The sequence below is a fragment of the Eutrema salsugineum genome, unplaced genomic scaffold (assembly GCF_000478725.1).
Source record: "Eutrema salsugineum unplaced genomic scaffold, Eutsalg1_0 scaffold_1, whole genome shotgun sequence".
In the NCBI taxonomy this organism is placed as follows: Eukaryota; Viridiplantae; Streptophyta; class Magnoliopsida; order Brassicales; family Brassicaceae; genus Eutrema; species Eutrema salsugineum.
Window position 1 is genome coordinate 11,212,936 of NW_006256909.1, and position 19,687 is coordinate 11,232,622.

Consider the following 19,687-nt stretch of genomic DNA (forward strand, 5'->3'; position numbering starts at 1 on the left):
TTTATTTACTTATTTTGCTAGCTTTTCGTGGGCTAAAAACTTTTTTAGAAATGATCTAAAATATTAAATATCACAAACCGAGTTTGCTTTTTAAAATACACCAATTTTAAGAAATTCCAAAAATACTAATCTTTTCAGATTGGAGTTGCTTCATCATCTACGGCTATGAGTGTGTGTAGTTTTTTTTTTCATAAAGTATTTTTTTATAAAGTTTTTGTTTTGTTTATGTTTTTAAGTTTTTTTTTTGTCGGCAAGTTTTTTGGTTTCTTTTAAAATCTGTAATTAGGTATATAAAGACTTAGTTTTTCAAAAATTCAATATAGGAAAAGTAAACTTAATATTAAATATCAAATGTGATGAACTACAATTTATTTTAGTAAGCATAACTTTAATTCGTATTACATTATCACTTTTAAGTGGTGCAAAGATACACTCTTAATAACTTTAATTTCAGTTCTTAAACTTGGCCTCAAGGTCTTTAACGACGTTGACATCTAACTGGAATGCCTGAGCCAGAACGTCTGGATTAATCGGAGGGTTTGATCCAAACACAGTGTTTGCAATTGTGATGACACCAGCGTTCTGGCTACTCAGTCCTGCAAAGGCCACCGCAGGGGTTTTCCCGATATTCACCTGAAAATGGATCTGTCCGATAGGGAAGACAAAAACATCACCCGGGTGCAATACTTTGGCGAATAAACGGTTGTTGTCTTGGTTGGAAGAGACAAAACCAACGTATAATGTTCCCTCGATAAGGACAAGGATCTCAGTGGCACGAGGGTGCGTGTGAGGCGGGTTTTGTCCATATGGTGCATAGTCTATGCGAACCAAGGATATTCCCATGGTGTTCAGCCCTGGAATCTGATCGACATTGACCGTTGTCACATTGGATTTGACGTCATTATCGGTGTTTCCGGCCTTATTGAGACCTGAAAAGAAGAAATCTTCTGCCTTGGCTTGCTTCGGATCCTTGCAGAACTTACCATTCACGAAAACTAGACATAAAAGGTATATATTACAACATTAAAATTGCATATATATAATCATAATAAATAAAGAAAAGTACGTAGATATTAGATAATTAAAGGAAGTGAATAATTTTCATACCACCATTGTTGACGTTATTAACGGCAACACAGAAGTCTTGGAGTGGACTTGGATCATAAGCATTGCCAAAGGGAATGACCAATGCCAAAGTGATAAAAACGAGAAGAGACTGAGAAAACTTCATTTTGAAACAGAAGGTTATGCTAATGCGTTTTCAAGATCTGTTGTGTGTGATGCTTATGATTGTGTGTTGTTTGTGAAGCAGTAGTGCTTACAATTTATAGGCAAGATCGTTTGTCATGTTTAACGCGGTCCAAGGTCATTCTATACATGCATTTGTATTTAGCATTTTTCAAAGTGGCAGTTGAAACGTTTAACAAGTCTGTTGTTCACTTAGTCTCACTATTAATTAAATCGGATTTGCATGACTATATAGACAAAATGGGTGTCATTAGTACGGTTAGTATGGAAGGGACGAAATTAAAAAAAACAAACGCACACAAAATATCTCTTAGATTGATGGAAAAAACATACTTATTATATGTACTCTTTGCAAAGATCTTTATATATATAATATAATGCTAGTTATTTGTGTGATAATAACTTTATAAGAAACATGGTAAATAAAGAATCAATCAACTTAGCTATGATACCAACTAATATAGAGCGTGAGTGATATATATATAACCGGAAGTCCGTTGATTTTTCGAAATAGGCGGACGAAGAATTTTTAAATATTGTCAAAATAAATATATGAGACATAAGAGAGATAAATATTTAAAAGAACATATCTATTTATTTGATGTAGATCTATCGAAGTTTCCAAGTTTCTTTAATATTTTCTATTTGATAGGTTGTTTGCTAACCTTATTCAGGACAGTTGAGTAATTCTTTTCTTGGTCCATCCATCCATGTAAGTATGTAACAAGTATTAAAGATTTGATTAGGTATCCACGAAGCTTTGATTAAATGCTATATTAGAAAAATCTTTGACTAAAAATCAATGGAGGAAAAGTAAAGATAGTATTAAAATATTAAAATTACTTTTTTGGTTAAAAAATAAAATGTCAAAATTAGGGAAAAAATAATTGTAAATCTTTAGTCTCTTAGATTTGAACCACTGCAACAACGACATGAAAACGAACAATGAGCAATATGAAGGTCTCACGAAATCAGCAATTTGAAGTTTCTCTTGCTATAAACATGTATTCATACCAAAAAGTGGTAGTCTAGGGATAAAACAACGAGGATAGTTCTTTTATTCTTTGGGTTCAATCTTTTTTTGGAACGGATGGATAAAATTAAAATATCTAAAAACTTACTTTGGATACTGTAGAAGATTATACGAGTCGAAATTCCAGAACTTCCATGATTTCTCAATGAAAAATAAATTATTGAGTGAACGTGCAAATATATGCAAGAAAGATGACACAAAGCGACGGGGTTTGCAACTCAAAAAAAAAAAAAACAGTGTCTTGAAAATGAATTATAGTCCAAAACATTAAAATCCCAGCTAAATCAACTAATATAATGATAATGAATGTAATCATATAATCCACAAGTCTAGTTTATGTAGTGTACATAGTAACTAACTCCAAAAGTTTTCAATGCCACAAGATTCAATATTAATGTAGGTGCACTGTGGATTTAGAATTTTTTTATATTAAAAAAATATAATATTATACTAAAACCAAAGTAACACCTTACTTTTATTTGTTATATGGATAAAAAGGTCATTGCTATTGTTTCATTAGAGTGCGTGGCTGATATATCATAACTCGCAAACAATAAATCTCACCTGTCATAACATAATCTAATGCTATAAGTAGAAGTGTAATGACGTTTTTAACCTTAATGAACTGAATATAAAAATTTAAAGAATGAAATTGGGTTTTTTGTTTTTTTAAAAAAAATCTGTGGCTTTCTTCTTCCCCGAGCTCGTTTCTGTACACCTCCGGCGCAGAGAGCTTGATTCGAACCACTGTCGTTTGCTGGCGCCGGCTCATTTTTGGTTGTTTAACTACTCTTTCTGATCCGGCCATTTGTGTGAGAAGACTTCGAATAGGTATGGTGGTGTGTATTTTGGGGATTTATAAATTAAGGGTTTTCTTTGTTTGTTTGGTGGTTGTTTAACTATGTACATTGCCTAAGTTTGTTGCTTATTAGTTAAGTTCTCTTCGAATCGATGTTAATTTGTCGATTTTTAGTGTTGAATCTGTTTGGTAGATGTGAAACGAGGATTTGGAACCAAAGATTTTAGGCTAGAAAGTTTGGGAATTTAGATAACTGGTACAAAAGGTATAAGTGAAAGATAGGGGACAAGTAGTACAAGTAGTACAAATGGTAGAACTGATAATTATGGGACAACTAGTACAAGTCTCCGACTTATGGGACAACTAGTACAAGTCTCGGACTTATCATATTATGGGACAACTAGTACAAGTCTCTGTTAAAACTGATAATGTGGGACAACTGGTACAAATGTTATAGTGAGAAATTCGGGACAACTAGTATAAAAGGTATAATTGTGAGAAACGTAATTGGTAATATGATTTTTTTTTGCTGCGTATACCAGGATATAATGAGCATTGGCCACACCAACATACACTTTGAGTATGGAGGATATTATTCACGGAAGAGGAGGAGTTTAAATGGATTTCAGTAAAACCTATATATGCAATATCATTTAAAAGATTAACTTTGGATGGGATTACTTATTCAGCTCTTGTAGAGAAGATATGCCAGAAGATTGCACTAAGCTCCAATACGACGAATCTGAAATTGAGCTACATTCCTTTGGTAGCTAAGCCTCAAATGGAGTCATGTATTTTCGGTGATGATGATGTATATGTTTATCTGACGACATTTGATAAAGATGTTCTGAGATCTGTTTTGAATGTGGAGGTTATCGAAGAGGTGGATACAGACAAAAGAGATCAGCTATGTGAGGATGATGTAGCTAATGGGGATAATGTAGCGAATGGTGGTGTTATGGTTCTTTTCAGGGCTGAGGAAGGAGGAAATCTAGAGAACATGCCTACTAATGAGCATACTAATGAGCCTGATAGTGAGAAGCAGATGGAGAATGAAGATGGCTTGGAAACCGGTTTTGATGAGAATGAGCATGTTGAACTTCCACGGGAAGAAGAACAAACTCAATTTTTTCTAGAATGGGATGATGGTGCAGGTTTTGAAAAAGGTCAACAGTTCTGTTCGAAGGAGGCATTGAGAGTAATGGTTGATAAAGCTGCACATAAAGGGTGTTTTGGGGTAAAAACCGAGAAGTCTGACCAGGGTCGAGTGATACTGAAATGCCAACAAGCTGATCGTGGGTGTCCATGGTATTTACATGCTGCCAGAATTAAGGAATCTACATATTTCAGTGTCAGAGTATATAGGAGTGTTCATACCTGCTCCAGGGTTGTCGCGAGTACAAGTCGGAAGAGAAGAAAAGGTACTCCACAAGTAGTTGCATCCGTCTTGCGTGATGCATATCCAGGTCAGATTGACACCCCCGCGCCCAAAAGTATTATCAATGTTGTTCAGGTAGAAGCTGGAATAAATGTGTCTTACTCTACTGCATTGAGAGGCAAAAAGCTAGCTGTTAGTGAAGTGAGAGGGAGTCTTGTAGAAAGTTTTAGGAAATTGCGTTCTTATCTATACGTGTTAGAGAGGGTCAATCCTGGTACAGTTACATGCGTGAAGGTGGATGCTGAAAATAAGTTCAAATATCTATTCATTGCTTTGGGTGCTTGTATAGAAGGTTTTAGAGCAATGAGAAAAGTCATAGTCATGGATGCAACATTTCTGAAAAATATATATGGTGGTATGCTTGTATTTGCTACAGCTCAAGACCCTAATCATCATCATTACCCGATTGCAATGGGTGTAATTGATAGGGAGAAAGATGGAAGTTGGAATTGGTTTTTAGAAACACTGAAAACTGTCATACCAGATGATGAAGAGCTGGTTTTTATGAGCGATAGGCATATGAGCATTTTGAAGGCAGTTCATGAGGTGTATCATAAGTCTCAGCACGGACATTGCGTGTGGCATTTGTCGCAGAATGTGAGAGGTAAAGCTGCTGTTGGTTTTAAAGATATTTGTGCTGCGAGATTTAGAGATTGTGCTCATATGTATACCGAGTATGACTTCATCAGCGCATACACCGATTTTGGGAGGAGGTTTCCTAAAGCCGCCGAGTATCTTACTGCTGTTCCTGTGGAAAAATGGGCTAGGTGTTATTTTAAAGGAGACAAGTACAATTTGGACACCAGTAATGCTTGTGAGTCGATGAATAGTGTATTTAAGAGGGCAAGGAAGTACTCTCTACTGCCTTTGATTGATGCATATGTTGAAAATTATCTGAGTGGTTCAATAAGCATAGAAAAGACACTGTTTCTGCAACAAGCTTAGGAAAAAAGTTGGTGCCGTATGTGGAAAATGAATTACATACACGTTGTGCAGTTGCAACTCACCTACTAGTAACTGATCTGAACGGCAGTGAACTTGAATACAGTGTCACTGGAGTTGATGGGAAGAGATATCAGGTTGATTTGTTAAGGAGAAATTGTAGTTGCAGATGTTTTGATATTGACAAGATTCCTTGCGTGCATGCTATAGCAGCGACCATGGCCCTAATGCGCCAAGAAGGGAAATCTGTGGATATAGAACTCTCTGATCTGTGCTCGGAATACTACTTGACAAAGGCTTGGTCATTGGCGTATAGCAGAACCATATATCTGGTTCCACACGAGTCTACTTGGGATGTTCCAGAGAACATAAGACAGTCAATTGTGCACCCACCAGACTACATCAAAAAGCGTGGAAGAAAGCAAGCCAAGCGGTTTACCTCCACCGGAGAACCTCGCCGGAAGCGTGCAAACAACAGGTCTAACCCAGGAATTAACTTGGGACGGTGGTTATTCCCAGAGTCAAGTCCAGGAACAAACGACCAACAGGTGTAACCCAGGAAGAACTGGACAACTATGTTTTTTTCATCTAATCATGTTTTGGGGTTTAAGGACAACTGGACAATTAGTACAACTATGTTGGAATTGTGATGGACAAGTGACGAATCATTTGGAAATATTTTGGACTAGTATAACTATGTTGCATTTGTGCTGTACAATTAGAAGAAGCATATGTTTGAAATTGGGACAACTGGACAACTAGTACAACTATGTTGCATTTGTGCTGTACAATTAGAAGAAGCATATGTTTGAAATTGGGACAACTGGACAACTAGTACAACTATGTTGCATTTGTGCTGTACAATTTGAAGCAGCATATGTTTGAAATTGGGACAACTGGACAACTAGTACAACTATGTTGCATTTGTGGTGTACAATTTGAAGAAGCATGTGTTTGAAATTGGGACAACTGGACAATCAGTACAACTATGTTGTATTTGTGCTGTACAATTAGAAGAAGCATATGTTTTAAGCAACAGGTCAGAAAATAAGATAACAAATTGGTTTCACAGTAAACACTCCTTATAAAACAAGAGAGTCTTCACAAATACTCATCACCTGATGATGGATAAATGCAAATTTTTGGATTTTTCAAAATGGATCAATCAAGACCTTTTAATTGTGGCATGAAACTGTAAACAATGATGGACAACTACAATCAGTGGTATATGGTCATGGGTCAACTGGAAATATTTGAAAAAGCTAAAAGTACAACTCTTACAAATATTGGACAACAATACAACTACGTACAACTATGTGATAACCTAAATCATATTTTATTTGCACGTGAAGCACGTGTATTTACTATGGCGGCAGAATAATTAAATAGTTTTTGAAATCTCTTTTCTTTAAATTGTTCTTCCTCTTATTCTAGTGAGCACTTCCTCGTTTTTTTAGGGTTTCAGCCGCAGAGCAATTTCGGAAGATTAAGATAATGTCGATGAAGGAACCTTCTTCAAAAAAGACTGCCTTTCCACCGAAGGATTACAGCATGACCACCAGGTGGGGGCAGGAAGTTAATGGAGTCCGCACCATTCTTCCTTGTCCCAGGCAGATGGGTATTCCCAAGGTTTGCCACCACGGAATTGCTCCAATTGGCTGTCTAACCGACCGTTCAGCGTTAGATAAGGGACGCAGGTACTTTGGTTGTTTTTATGGTTGTTGTGGTCCCAAAAATTTCCCAGAGGTAAGTTAAAATTCGGAATTTAAACAATTTACAGATATACTATCTGGATTTCGCGAAAATTAGTTTTTCGTAAGTGGATTTTCAGGTTCCAAGCTGTGGCTTCAAAAAGTGGTGGGATGAAGCCATAGTTGAAGAGATTGAAATGGTAAAAGAAACTCAAGAAGAGATGAAATCTTTGTTTGATGTCATTATCTCGAGGATTGAAGCTCTTGAGGCTGCTGTGAGCAAGAAGAGGTGCTCGAATGAAGGTTGAAGCTCAAGATCCTTTATTGAACTACTTTGTTATCCTGTACTGAACTACTTTGTTGAACCTTGTTGTCTTTTATTGTCCTATTTGTCCTACTTGTTGTCCTTTATTGTCCTACATATTTAAACTATGTTGTCCTTTATTGAACTACTTTGTTGAACTTTGTTGTCCTGTATTGTCCCTAATTTGTTTAACTTTGTTGTCCTGTATTGTCCCAAATTAGAATATCACACATAAAATCCACAACATAAACTAAACATCCGCAAACAAATCCAACATAGTTAAACTAAACATCCACTGACAAATCCAACATAAACTAAACAACCGCAAACATCCGCAAGTTAAAAAAAGAACATAACATCCAGAAAACAAGATAAACTACCACATCCGACAATTCTACTTCGATTTCTTCGTCTTCTTTGCCTTTCCTCCTGAGACCCAAGGCGACTTCTTGTACGTCGATTTTGACCGTTTCCTTTTTTTTGGAGGTGATTCTGGTGCTGCTGCTGCTCGTGATGACGATGCTGCTGCTGCACGTGATGACGATGCTGCTGCTGGTCGTGAAGAGGGCGCTGCTGCTGGTCGTGCTGACAATGCTGGTGGTGTCCTTGAATGGACTGGCCTAATCTCTGAAGCTTCCACTATACGATCCTCCGCTGTCGCAACAAAAGTTATCAAGTAACGTCCACTCTATAGAATTGCCTTAACCGTCGCTTGATGCCAAACAGAATCCTGTAACGCCTCTACACGTTCCAACAACTGATACGCTTCATGTGGTTGCCGTGAGGAGGTTTCAGGAAGTGGTGAACCGGTTGTTGCGATAGGAGAAAATGTTTGACCGACTGGTGAAGATGTTGGTGCCATAAACCCACTCTTCCACATCTCAAGAACTCCTATTCTTCCATCAAAGCTTTCAAGCTTCTCTGACATATCCTTAAAGCCTTTCTCCATCAAAGCTTGGAGCTCCAAGAGTGACGTAATGGAAGGAGGAGGATTCGCTGGATTCGCTGCATTCGCATAATCAGGTGCCACATCCTCTCTGATCACACCGCGAGAGCTAATCTCCATCTCGTATAGATCTTTCCAACAAATCTGCTTATTCTAAATGGTTAGGTAATCAATCCAATTCTCAACAACTTGATCAATATACCCTATCCCATCATCGAATCCGGGTTCCAATATGCGCGCCAATAGACGAACTTCGCCTGAATCAGCTTCCAAGATGCTAGAAATATCCTATTAATAATAATACCAATCGCTTATTAAATATCATCATCCAAACATCCATACAAACTCATAATTAATCTAATGCAATGAGAACTCACCTCGGTAGTAGTACCAATGGCTTCATTGATGTCATCCAAAGGTATTCTTTTCATTGCAATTTCAGTGAATTTGTGTTTGCACATCTTTGGACAGTCATTCGCAGCCGGTACAGCTTCTCTAAATTTGCGTCCAAGATTTGGAATACACTCAAATGCAAAAATCTACAAAATACAATATCAAAGTTACAATCATAAAATCATAACGTTTAGACACCTATTAAAATGAGACTAACCTGTAGTGGAACAATGAAACCAGAAAACGAAAATGCTTCTCCTTTTGCTCTCACTTGGCCATCAAACTTGGTCACCACTCGCCTGATCTCCTTTACGGTCTCATCAAATGTGTAACGCCCCCATGGAAACCTTTTACACAAATTCAAATCAGAAACCACTCTAAGCAAGAATTCATCAATGTTCCCATCAATCTTGGATTTCGCTTTCAGTACTATGCATAAAAAATACAAGACTGCCAGCTTCTTCCTGTCTAGAGAGGGTTCCTCCATTGAGAGTAACTGAGCTTTCACATCTGCGATTTTGATTTGTGCTTTCCTTCCAAACATTCTCTCCACAAATTTCAAACTCCCCAATTTCTTATAGTCTTGCGGGTAATCATGGCAGTCAAGTCCACTTAACAGTGCATGCTCTCTCATAGAATACCTGATAGGAACTCCATTAACCACAAACCAAACCTCATTTCGCCTCTCAGTGTAAGCTGTGTGAAGGAGCAGCATCCAAAGTCCTTGATTCATGTGATTTGGCTCCCTAGCCATATGAAATATGTGCTTAAACTGCTGGTGTGATCTGAACCATTTATCCTCTTCTGGAAGAGACTCTATCACTTCAAAAACATGCTTCATACTACATCTCGTCATTATCCTTGCTGTCTTGCTATACTCGGTTGGACCGAAGTAGAGCTTCTCAGGTCCCATTGGTTGGTTTCCCTCATCCGTATCCTGAAATCCAAAGACAGTCTCACAAAGTTATCCCATTTGTTCCAATTGTAAAACTACTCTACTTAACTCAGTTGTCCCACTTGTCCGAAACAACTAATCTAGTTAACTCAGTTGTCCCGCTTGTACGAAATTGTACCATAACCAGTTAATCATATTTCCCACAATTGTCCTATTTGTCCGACTTATACTCCAAATACATAATGTTATCCCAGTAAACCTTAAATTAATCAAAGTTGTCCCATTTATCTCAGTAGACTCTATCTCTTACCCGCATACAAAGTTTTCCCAGTTGTTCCAATTGTACAAATAATCTAGTTAACTCAGTTGTCCCCCTTGTACGAAATTGTACCAAAACCAGTCAAACATATTCCCCAAAATTGTCCTATTTGTCCTACTTATACTCCAATTACATAATGTTATACCACTACACCTTAAATTGGTCAAAGTTGTCCCATTTAACTCAGTAGACTCTATCTATTAAACGCATACCTTCGCCGGTGAGGGTTCGTGTTCCACTTCTTCATCCTCCTGCTCTTGCTCTTCAGCCTCCTGTTCTTGTTCTTCAGCCTCCTGCTCTTGCTCTTCAGCCTCATGTTCTTGTTCTTCAGCCTCCTGCTCTAGTTCTTCAGCCTCATCCTCTTTTTCGTCAGCCTCCTCCTCTTCTTCTTCGGCCTCCTCCTCTTGTTCTTCGGCCTCCTGCTCTTCTTCTTCAGCCTCATCATTTCCCCTGCTCTTGTTCATCAGCCTCTTCATTTCCCGAATCTTGTTCATCACCCTCCTCCTTGCCCTCCTCTTCTTCATCACCCTCCTTTCCCTCCTCTTCTTCTTCACCATCCTCCTTTCCATCCTCTGCTTCATCACCCTCAGCCTCCTCTTCTTCTTCCATGGGGTTAATCGTTTTGGTTTCATCTTCTGTGGTTATTTTTTGGGCCGCGGTCTCCTCAATAGGATTCGGAGAGGTTTCCTTCTCCATTTCTGTTTCTGTGGGAATAGGGTTTATCGCGGCTTGAGAAACATCTTCGCTTGACTTTATCGCGGCTTCGGTAGGAATAGGGTTTACATCGGCTTGAGGAATATTTCCTTTCTCTTTCTCCGCGGCTTCAGGATTTACTTCAGATTCTCTCGCTGCGGCTGGAGAATGCGATTCCGTTTCAGGCAACGTTTCCCGGCTTTCACTTGACTCATACTTGACGCCGTTTTGTTTCACACGAGCCATGGAGAAGTCGAAACGAACAGAAGTTGGAGAAAGCGATTACAACGGAATTTGTAGATTGTGGAGTGGAAATAAAAAGAACGCAATCGGTTTACTTCTATCAACACTCGCCGGATTCTACGCCGGAAAACATTCAATCGGTTTTTTTCGAAATTCTTAACTGTATGGAGGTTTTTTTACAAAGAATTCAAGTTTCATTAGGGTAAATCCAAAGATACGCGGGTCGGATCCGATTTAAGTTGGGTGGGTTTTCATATACCCAGGTTTTCTCGTAATTAAGGAGACATTCATGGATAGGGTAGTAAACAACCACCTTTTTGCTATTTAAAAAAAAATCAAAAATGAATTGATTATTTCATCGATGGCATTGGGGCTCTTTTTTATGCGACTTATGGCATTGTAGCATTTGATTCGTTTCTTTACTGACAATTGTTTTTTCTTTTCCTCTTTGCGACCTCAGCTTTTTAATCTCTTTCGTTTTAGGCTTAAATTGACCATAATTCATTTTTAGTACAATAATACAGTTATACATATCTATAACTATAACAGTAATTGCACTATCTACCAACGGAAACTTACAAAATTAAGCCGACAAAAAGCAGAACTATGCAAAGCGTCTGTTCATAATAAAAAGACGTATAAACCCTTCTAACGACATTTCTCTTCTCGATAATAAAGTAGATTCTTTTTGGAGTAGGGCCCTTTGTCAGGTAACGTGTATCAGTAGATCCGACAGCAATATCCAAGTACTGAAGATTTCTTTTGATTATTTTTTTAGTGGAGAGAGAGAAAAGGTACACAAACTAGGGTTACTTCTAAAACCGTCTTTTGATATCAGATTACTCCAACACACCAAACAAAGGCTGGAATAGCTTCTCGGCGGCGATCAAATATCAGGCGATTATATCAATTTTGTAGAAGAAAGCCAAACTTTCTTCTCCCAAGCAAGGTAAATATCAATTTTGTTATCAAATTTTAGAAGGTATCCGATTTTTGTTGGAGTTATCTGATTTCAATTGCATAAGTTTACAGATGACTGAGAACGAGTTACCGAAGAGGATGGTAGCCGCTGGAGCTGAACCTTGGGGCCAGAGGGTCATTACATATAAGAAATTTAGCATTATTCAAGATCTTATATCCGCTTTGGCCGAAGATGAGTTAGATTTCATCTGTCATTCGCCTTTTGGGTGCTCGAGATTCCAGCTATGCCGGCGTGGTCTGGAACTTTCGGGTTATTCCTTTTGTCTCGGCAGCTGGAAGTCAAGAGGAAAAACGAAATATGGATTCTTTTTGCCGGTAATCCCATTAGATTCTCACTTCGAGAGTTCAAGATAGTCACCATGTTAAATTGCGGCAGATTCCCGGTGGACCTCACGAAGAAGAGGAAATCTGCTAACTATCCCATGTATGAGACGCTTTTCGAAGCTTGGATAAAGAAAACCGCCTAAGGATGGCGTGTCTATTTCTGGTGGATGGGATTTTAGTCACGACTGTGCATTACCCTCGGGTCAGAGTGGTGAAGGAGCATGCTGAAATGACCAAAGATCTTGAGATTTTCATGGAATATCCATGGTGATGTCTTCAATCAAAGAGAGAGATCTCTGGAAGCTGACGACCGCCAATGTTTCTGTACAAGGTCTATTTGCTGCCCTTCAACTTGTTGTTTTGGAAGCGGTACCTGCAATATTTGATTGCATCAATCCTGTTGGTGGTGGCGAGGCGGATTCGAATGATCATTTCATTCCGCAGCAGAGACAAAATCCCCAGCTGAAGCTCAGTCATGCTCGCAAGGTGGACGAGTTATGTGAGGTATAATATTTGCACTTTTAGTTTGCTGTTTAACCAATTCGTCGGTTACAACCCGGCCTCAATTGCATCAAAGTTAACAGCGATAAGCTTATTAAATTGATAAATCACTTATCCATATAACGGATTTGTCTGATATGATTTCTGATTATCAGATACACAAATTTTAAGGGGGTTATGGCTGATCCAGCGATTGGTAGTTTGGGGTCGAATAAACATATTAACTGACTTCTAAATTATAGCAAAAATACAACAACAATTTTGTGATAACTTAATCCCAATCATTTGAGCCAACTTATCGGCCATTTTGCATAATAGTTAACAGCGAGGATCTCATAAAGAACTGTTAAACCTGGTATCTATATACAGAATTTAGTCTGATATGTTTGTGGGAGTCATGGCTGCTTTGTGCGATAGGTGTGTTGCCGATAAATATATTAACTGATATCTAAATTGCATCACTAATACAACAACATTTGTGATAACTTAATCGGGATATTTGTTAGCCATTTTTGAGATAACATAAACTTGTTTTAATGTATGTTAACTTTCCAGGATCCCGTCAACAGCATTATTCGGCCAGAGATTGTGTTTGACCCAGACCAGGAAGATCTTAGTTGGGAATATGATCCTGTCGATCCAAAGGTTGACAACATGCTGAAACTCATTTTACAGAACTTCAAGTTCAGTAGCGATATGTTTGTCGGAGGGAGGACCCCATCTGAAATACCTGTCAAAACAAAGAAGAGGCGAGGCATTAGTGGGCGGACTGTTCCGGTGAAGAACCGCAAGGTGAAGACAAAAGGTGATGTGCCTTCTACCTCAACACCGGAGGAAACCAGACTACTAGAACTCATTGATGGCAAACTTTCGGAGCATGCTATCATACAGCATGAGACATTTTCTGGTATTCTCAAAGAGAATAATAAGGTGCTCCATAAGGCTCTGCAGAAAGGTTTACTGATAACACTGTTGTTGAAAAAAGAGTCATATACCAGTCAGTTTCTGAACCTTCAAGCTCTGATGGAGAAAGTGAAGCCTCAGGGTTCAAGGATAAAGAGGCACGAATAAGGGACACCAGAAATGGACAAAGTCCAACCAGCAGGGTGGGAACCGATGAAGGGCGGTCGACAGAAAAAATCCAGAGAAATGCAGATAATATCATCCCTCTTGACCCCGTAAATGAGGAGCAGGACATCCCTCGGAACCCCTCATCTCCTATGAATGCAGAAGATTTTTCCACTAGCAGGTATGATGTTAGGAGACCTCAGTCTGTCGAAGAGATTACTGTATTTTATGCCCAAGAAGAAGATGTGGTAAGGACGTGGAAATCTAATTTTTTTATGCTACTATAATACTTGGCAGATAAATTTCATAGTCATATTTTATCATTGTAGGCTGAAGCGGGCACTTCCTCGCATATGATTAATGCAAGTACAGAGAAAGCCGATGTTGTTGAGGTAGAGGTGAATTAGCCAAACTCTAAAACTTTTTATGTGGAATGACTTTGGCATTTTTTCCAATATCGGCATTGTTGTAGGTTACTCCTGCGGACATCAATTCTAATCCCGAGGAAACGGTGTTTTACAAAGCAGGCGACGTTTCAGTAAGATAGTGGAAATCTTAGTGATATGTTGCTTTTTAAAGTTTGCAAGATAACTTTCATATCGCTTTAACCATCGCAGTTTGAAGATTTTTCCAAAATAATGTCGGCATTTGTTTGTAGGTTACTGCTGCATTGGCTGCGGACATAAATTTAAAACCCAAGGATATTGTGCTTGACCGAACAGCCGATGTCTTAGTAAGTTTTCGGAAACCTCAGTTATATGTTGCTTTGAAAGTTTGCAAGATAACTTTCATATCCCATAAACCAATGGTCTTTCAAGAATGGTGTAAAATTGTGTTGCCATTTTTTTGTAGGCTACGAATGGATTGGTTGCAGACAGAAATTCTAACCATATGGAAAAGGTCGTTGACCAACCAGGCAACGTCTCAGTAAGTTAGTGAGAAACCTTAGTTATATGTTGATGTTGAAAGTTGGGAAGATAACTTTTATATCCCATTAATTATTGCAGTTTCAAGAATGCTGTAAAATATTGTCCGTATTTGTTTGTAGGGTACCGCTGGATTGGATGTGGACGCAAATTATATACCAAAGGATAAGGTGCTTCACAAATTAAGCGACGTCTCAGTAAGTTAGCGGTAACTTTTGTTTTATATAGCTATTAGAAGTTTGCAAGATAACTTTCCTATCACAATTACCATTGCAGTCAGAAGTATCCCCCTCCTCCGACATGACTACATCAATCCCGAACAAAGATGGTGTTGTTGGGGTAGAGGTGAAGCACTGAAATCTTTTCTACGTGCAATGGAATTTAGTTATCTCCACAAGGTATTGTAAAAGCGCCGCCATTGTTGTAGGTTACTGCAGGATTGGTTGGGACCGCAAATACCAAATCCCATGACAATGTGCTTCACCCAACTAGAGACATCTCTGTAATTTACGTTAACCCTAGATATATTTTGGAAATTACTATCATGTTTATTTGCTTGCACAGACCTCTCAATGATTGAGTTGTCGTTTGTAGGGACATATTGCAGTACTTGGTAAAACTTCCAGAGCGTCCACTGACGACAACCTGGAGCAAATCCCATCACAGATTGGCAAAATGAATTTTTCTGACGATGGAAAGTCCGAAGAAGGGCATAATAGCTGGGCCATGGTCGTGTATGAGGTATACGTACTAATTTTTTATTTAGTACCTGACGGTGCACCCGCTCATAGCACAATTTGTTGAAAGTGCGTTGGTGAAAACTTTATCCCAAATCAGGGCGGGGTTGGGCCGGAAGTTAACAATGACCAAGAGGATAACACGAAACACAATGAGACAGATAACTTGGTTAGCTTCAATTCCCTCGTGTCTCTAACAATCGTAACACTATATCTTACTGATTTGTTGTTGTCTTATTTGAAGGTCGAGAGTGGCAGACAAGCAGTAGGCCACGCCGGTCTGATTAGTGAGTTAGTACCTGACCAGACCAGGAAAAGCAAACGTCCACATGTAGTATCTTCAAGAATTGATGAGCGTTTTCAGTGCGACAAAAGATTAAAAACGTTGATCGGTTAAGAAACAGAGGATGAACTCGCGAAAGCAAGGAAATTGGATGAGAAGGTCTGCGTTGCTATAGGGACGGTAAAAAGGTATCGCCGGTGGTGTTCATATTAGCCTGATAACTATATGATGGGGTTGTCTTAAAATAACTCCAAATTTGTTGTCTTCTCCCCAGGTCTCTTAATCTGGGGAATCTGATTATGTTGGCATCAAAAGATTTTACCGATCTCCTTGAAAGGAAGAAGAACACACCTGCCAAGGTATCTACCATCTTTTGTACTGCTTACTAGTTTAGATAACAGTTTTCTATATTAATCATTCTCGCTATCTACTACTGCAAATCCAATTGGAAACACTTGGAAGTTGCCATCTTGTGCACTAGCAGCGATAAGGCAGCCGCCATATCGGTTGCGTAGATGGGTCCCGTCGATCAAAATAACTTTACGCATATATTGATACCCTCTGGCGCATGCATTAAGTGAGAAAAACAGGTATTTGAAGCGCTCAACTCCTGTTTTGTCCGTCTCTGTTTGTAGTCTAACAACAGAGTTTGGGTTTGATTGTAGAAGCAGGTTGAAGTAAGCTGGCACCAACGCGTAACTTCCCATAGCAGAACCCAGGGAACAATCCATGGCAATCTCGCGTGCTCTCCAAGCCTTCCAGTAGCTTACGTGGAGGTTAAATTCTTGTCTACATAGGCGTCGGAGCTCAAACACTCGAGGTTCTCTTCCTTCAACACCATATTTTGCTCGCATAAGTCCCCAATAACTGAGTAAGTGGCTTGGAGATGGTAGTTTCCTCTGACATCGACTCTGCACGTATGTTCGAGTTTAACACCACGAACTTCATACCTAGCGCTGCCTTCCATTCTAGATGCATACACTCAAATTACAATCACAACGTTCGGACACGACTTGTCTTACTTGAAGTTGAACTTGTTATTGATGGCATGTATGTGAAACTTTAGTTTGCAGTCTTCCTTGTTCTTAAAGACTCGGCCAACGAAAATCTCATCTCCCTCATAGTCAATGTCATGCAGCGCTCGCACTAGTGCATCTGCTAAGAGACATATTAGTTATCCAGTTAACTATACACTACAAGAACTACATTTATAATAATGTTATACCTTCACCAATTGGGTCATCAAAATAGGGAGGTGCATCTCGCTCATGCATTACTGGTGTAACCCTCACTTCGGCCAACGGAATTTGTTCACCCTCTAAACGAATAATTGGCCTCCTGGGCGCTACACTCAAAGGAATACGTTGTCGATTTTTATGCATTATTCCTTTCCCCTTATCATTTGGTCCGTCGTGATTGTGCTCACCCCTATTTCCAGCAAGCAACAACGCCTGGTTGGGTCGTTGTATAGGGATACCTTCCAAGATCTGGGGTTCTATATGTTTTCCTATTACAAACACATTTTCTTAAAACCTAAACGGTATGTCATAAAAAGATATAGTGATAATGTTTTTGGCTGGTAACTCACCTATCAACGAGATGGCAGTGTTGTCTTCATATTCACAGTCTTGCATTTCATCATCTGAAGAACTGCCATTGCTCTTGAACGAACTGTTTGAAGATGCCGACGAGTTTCCGGATACTACAGGAGGCTGCGTACCGGCCACATCTGGGGTGACAAACACACCGGCAAGAGTCAACTGTAAATTGCTGTCTACCAGATCAGTTGACAGCTTACTCATTGCTTCTGCAGCTTCTCTTGCTGTGCGTTCATCCCCTGTTTTCCCGCCTAACCTTCCTTGAACATAGTGCCATAGTTGACGAACATCCATTCCCCATGGGTCTTTAGTCCCAGTTGTTTTTCTTTGATCTGCACCTGTAATATTCGTCTAAGATTTATGTATCTGAATAACGGGATAGTTACGTCACAATCCTAACGTTGTTGAAAATACCTAACACAATTCGTGGCGATGGAATAACACTCTCGGTTGTCTCACTATTAGAGTTAACAGTTCTATTCATGAACAGATTCACGCCTGCAAAATTTAGATCACCATCATTTTAGTCCATTTTCGTCAACTAATTGTATAGAGTTATCAGAAAGAGCTATGCAGACATACCAAACCCGGGCGGAGGAGGCACCCTAAGTAATGCAGGGTTCTGCAACTCATTTGATTGGTGGTGTATCACCCCTACAGATGCCTCAGGTGTCGCTGCTACCACGCTATATGCAAATTGGACTGTCATTTTGTTAACATATAGGAATGTTAATAACGTGGCCTACTAAAAATAATATAAACTCAAGTTGGTATCAGAACCATATTACCATTCACACCTGACGCTACCCCCACTGTCACATCCGGACGATTGACTAGTACATTGACGTAGCTTCCCCCTGTTAAAAAAATGTAACCTTCTCTTAGTAATATGAGGAAAGACTCATACATAGTAATATATATCGCAATCTGCTGTCTTTCCTTCCGAGCCCGTTACTGGTGTCTTGTTATCACTAAGCTGGTTGACGTCAAATGGGGTATCTGTTAACAAGAGCTGTTAATTAAAGTTTCATTGGTAATCGAGCCCCTTGTGTGCAGGATATGTTTAAACTTTACCATAACTTTGATAAAACATCACTCACCAATGTGTTGACCCCCTTCCGTCCCAATGGTATTCGCCGTCGGCATGCCTGAACGGTTGCTGTTTATATTCGACATTAACCGGGCAACCATGTTATCTGTTAACAATATCAAGAGTACTATATCAACAACTTTATTATCTGTATAACAAGTCTAATAGAAAAATTTTAGGTTAATGGGCTTTAAGTATACTACTTTGGGCCCAATATTTCCACTCACCCAACCGGTCAACGTTGTAGAGCATGTTTGTAAACATAGATCTTGCAATATATTTTAGTTAACGTACGCGTACTGTTAACTATCATATTTACAAGGTAACACAGTTATCAAATCTACTCTGCATCGTTATCCTACCTCCCATTCCGTCCTCGTCCCTTTGATGTGTCGTATCCTCCGCTCCCCACATGTGCCTAATAATCTCTTTACCTGATAACAATATATACTCGTTATCCCAGTTATCAGGTCATCAAAGATATCTTTATTTGCTACAATTACACAGCCTCAACAGATCACCTCCACGTTGGTGCTCCCCCCTACGACTTGTTCTCAAGTCCGGACCCATCATATGACCTACAGAACCATATATAGGAGTAAACATGGTTAACACACTAATTTCACGTGGTAAACAACTGTATCAGCTAAACAATATTTACAGATTTTTTGTTTACCATATTCACTCGAGATTGAAATATTTGCCTCTGCTCTCTGAGTTGAACTACCACCACACTCAGGCCTCTGTCGACCCAAATCAACTGTCGTTGAGTACGAGTTAACATTTTTTTCTGTACCCACCGGGATTACTCTAACTCGAAGGACAACATCTTCCAGATCTGCTCGGATGGCCAAAAACAGGGCAGCATCATCATCACCTACAATGTAGATTGGATGATTTCTTCTTCCCTCACTTCCAAGCATCCACTGAGGCCATTGGTAAGTTATTTCGACTTCAGTGCTGGGGAGCAGTCCCAATTCCCGTTTAACAGCTGCCTCTATGGTTTGAAAGTATCCTTTTCCTTCAAACTGATATCAAATTTATCGGTAACCATATCAGGTATATGATCCCATTTTCCATCGTCACCTTTTTTTCCATTTACCATGAATCAACCGTACTCTTAGGGCCATAGCCTACTAAAAAATTAAAAAAATGGGTGTTATTCATACCATAAATGTTCATACACGGATCATCATTGGAATATGTGTTATTAAAGAACCAATAACTGATGGATA

The 19,687-nt window shown here is 39.1% G+C and overlaps 1 protein-coding gene across 1 annotated transcript; it reads right to left on the minus strand.

Moving 5' to 3' along the window:
- Positions 1–450: 450 nt before the first annotated feature.
- Positions 451–1,299, minus strand: LOC18028212 (germin-like protein subfamily 1 member 13). The gene is made up of 2 exons (XM_006414370.2): positions 1,108–1,299; positions 451–995 (listed from the first exon to the last, which is right to left on the minus strand). The coding sequence occupies exons 1-2, from the start codon at positions 1,229–1,231 to the stop codon at positions 451–453; spliced, it is 669 nt and encodes a 222-aa protein (XP_006414433.1). The 5' UTR covers positions 1,232–1,299.
- Between the last annotated feature and the right edge of the window lie 18,388 nt (positions 1,300–19,687).

Bases quoted from the DNA above. Each gene is read 5' to 3' on its own strand.
- LOC18028212 (XM_006414370.2), bottom strand. From the start codon at position 1,231: ATGAAGTTTTCTCAGTCTCTTCTCGTTTTTATCACTTTGGCATTGGTC. The intron at 996-1,107 runs GTATGAAAATTA...TTTTATGTCTAG, and splicing joins TAATAACGTCAACAATGGTG to TTTTCGTGAATGGTAAGTTC.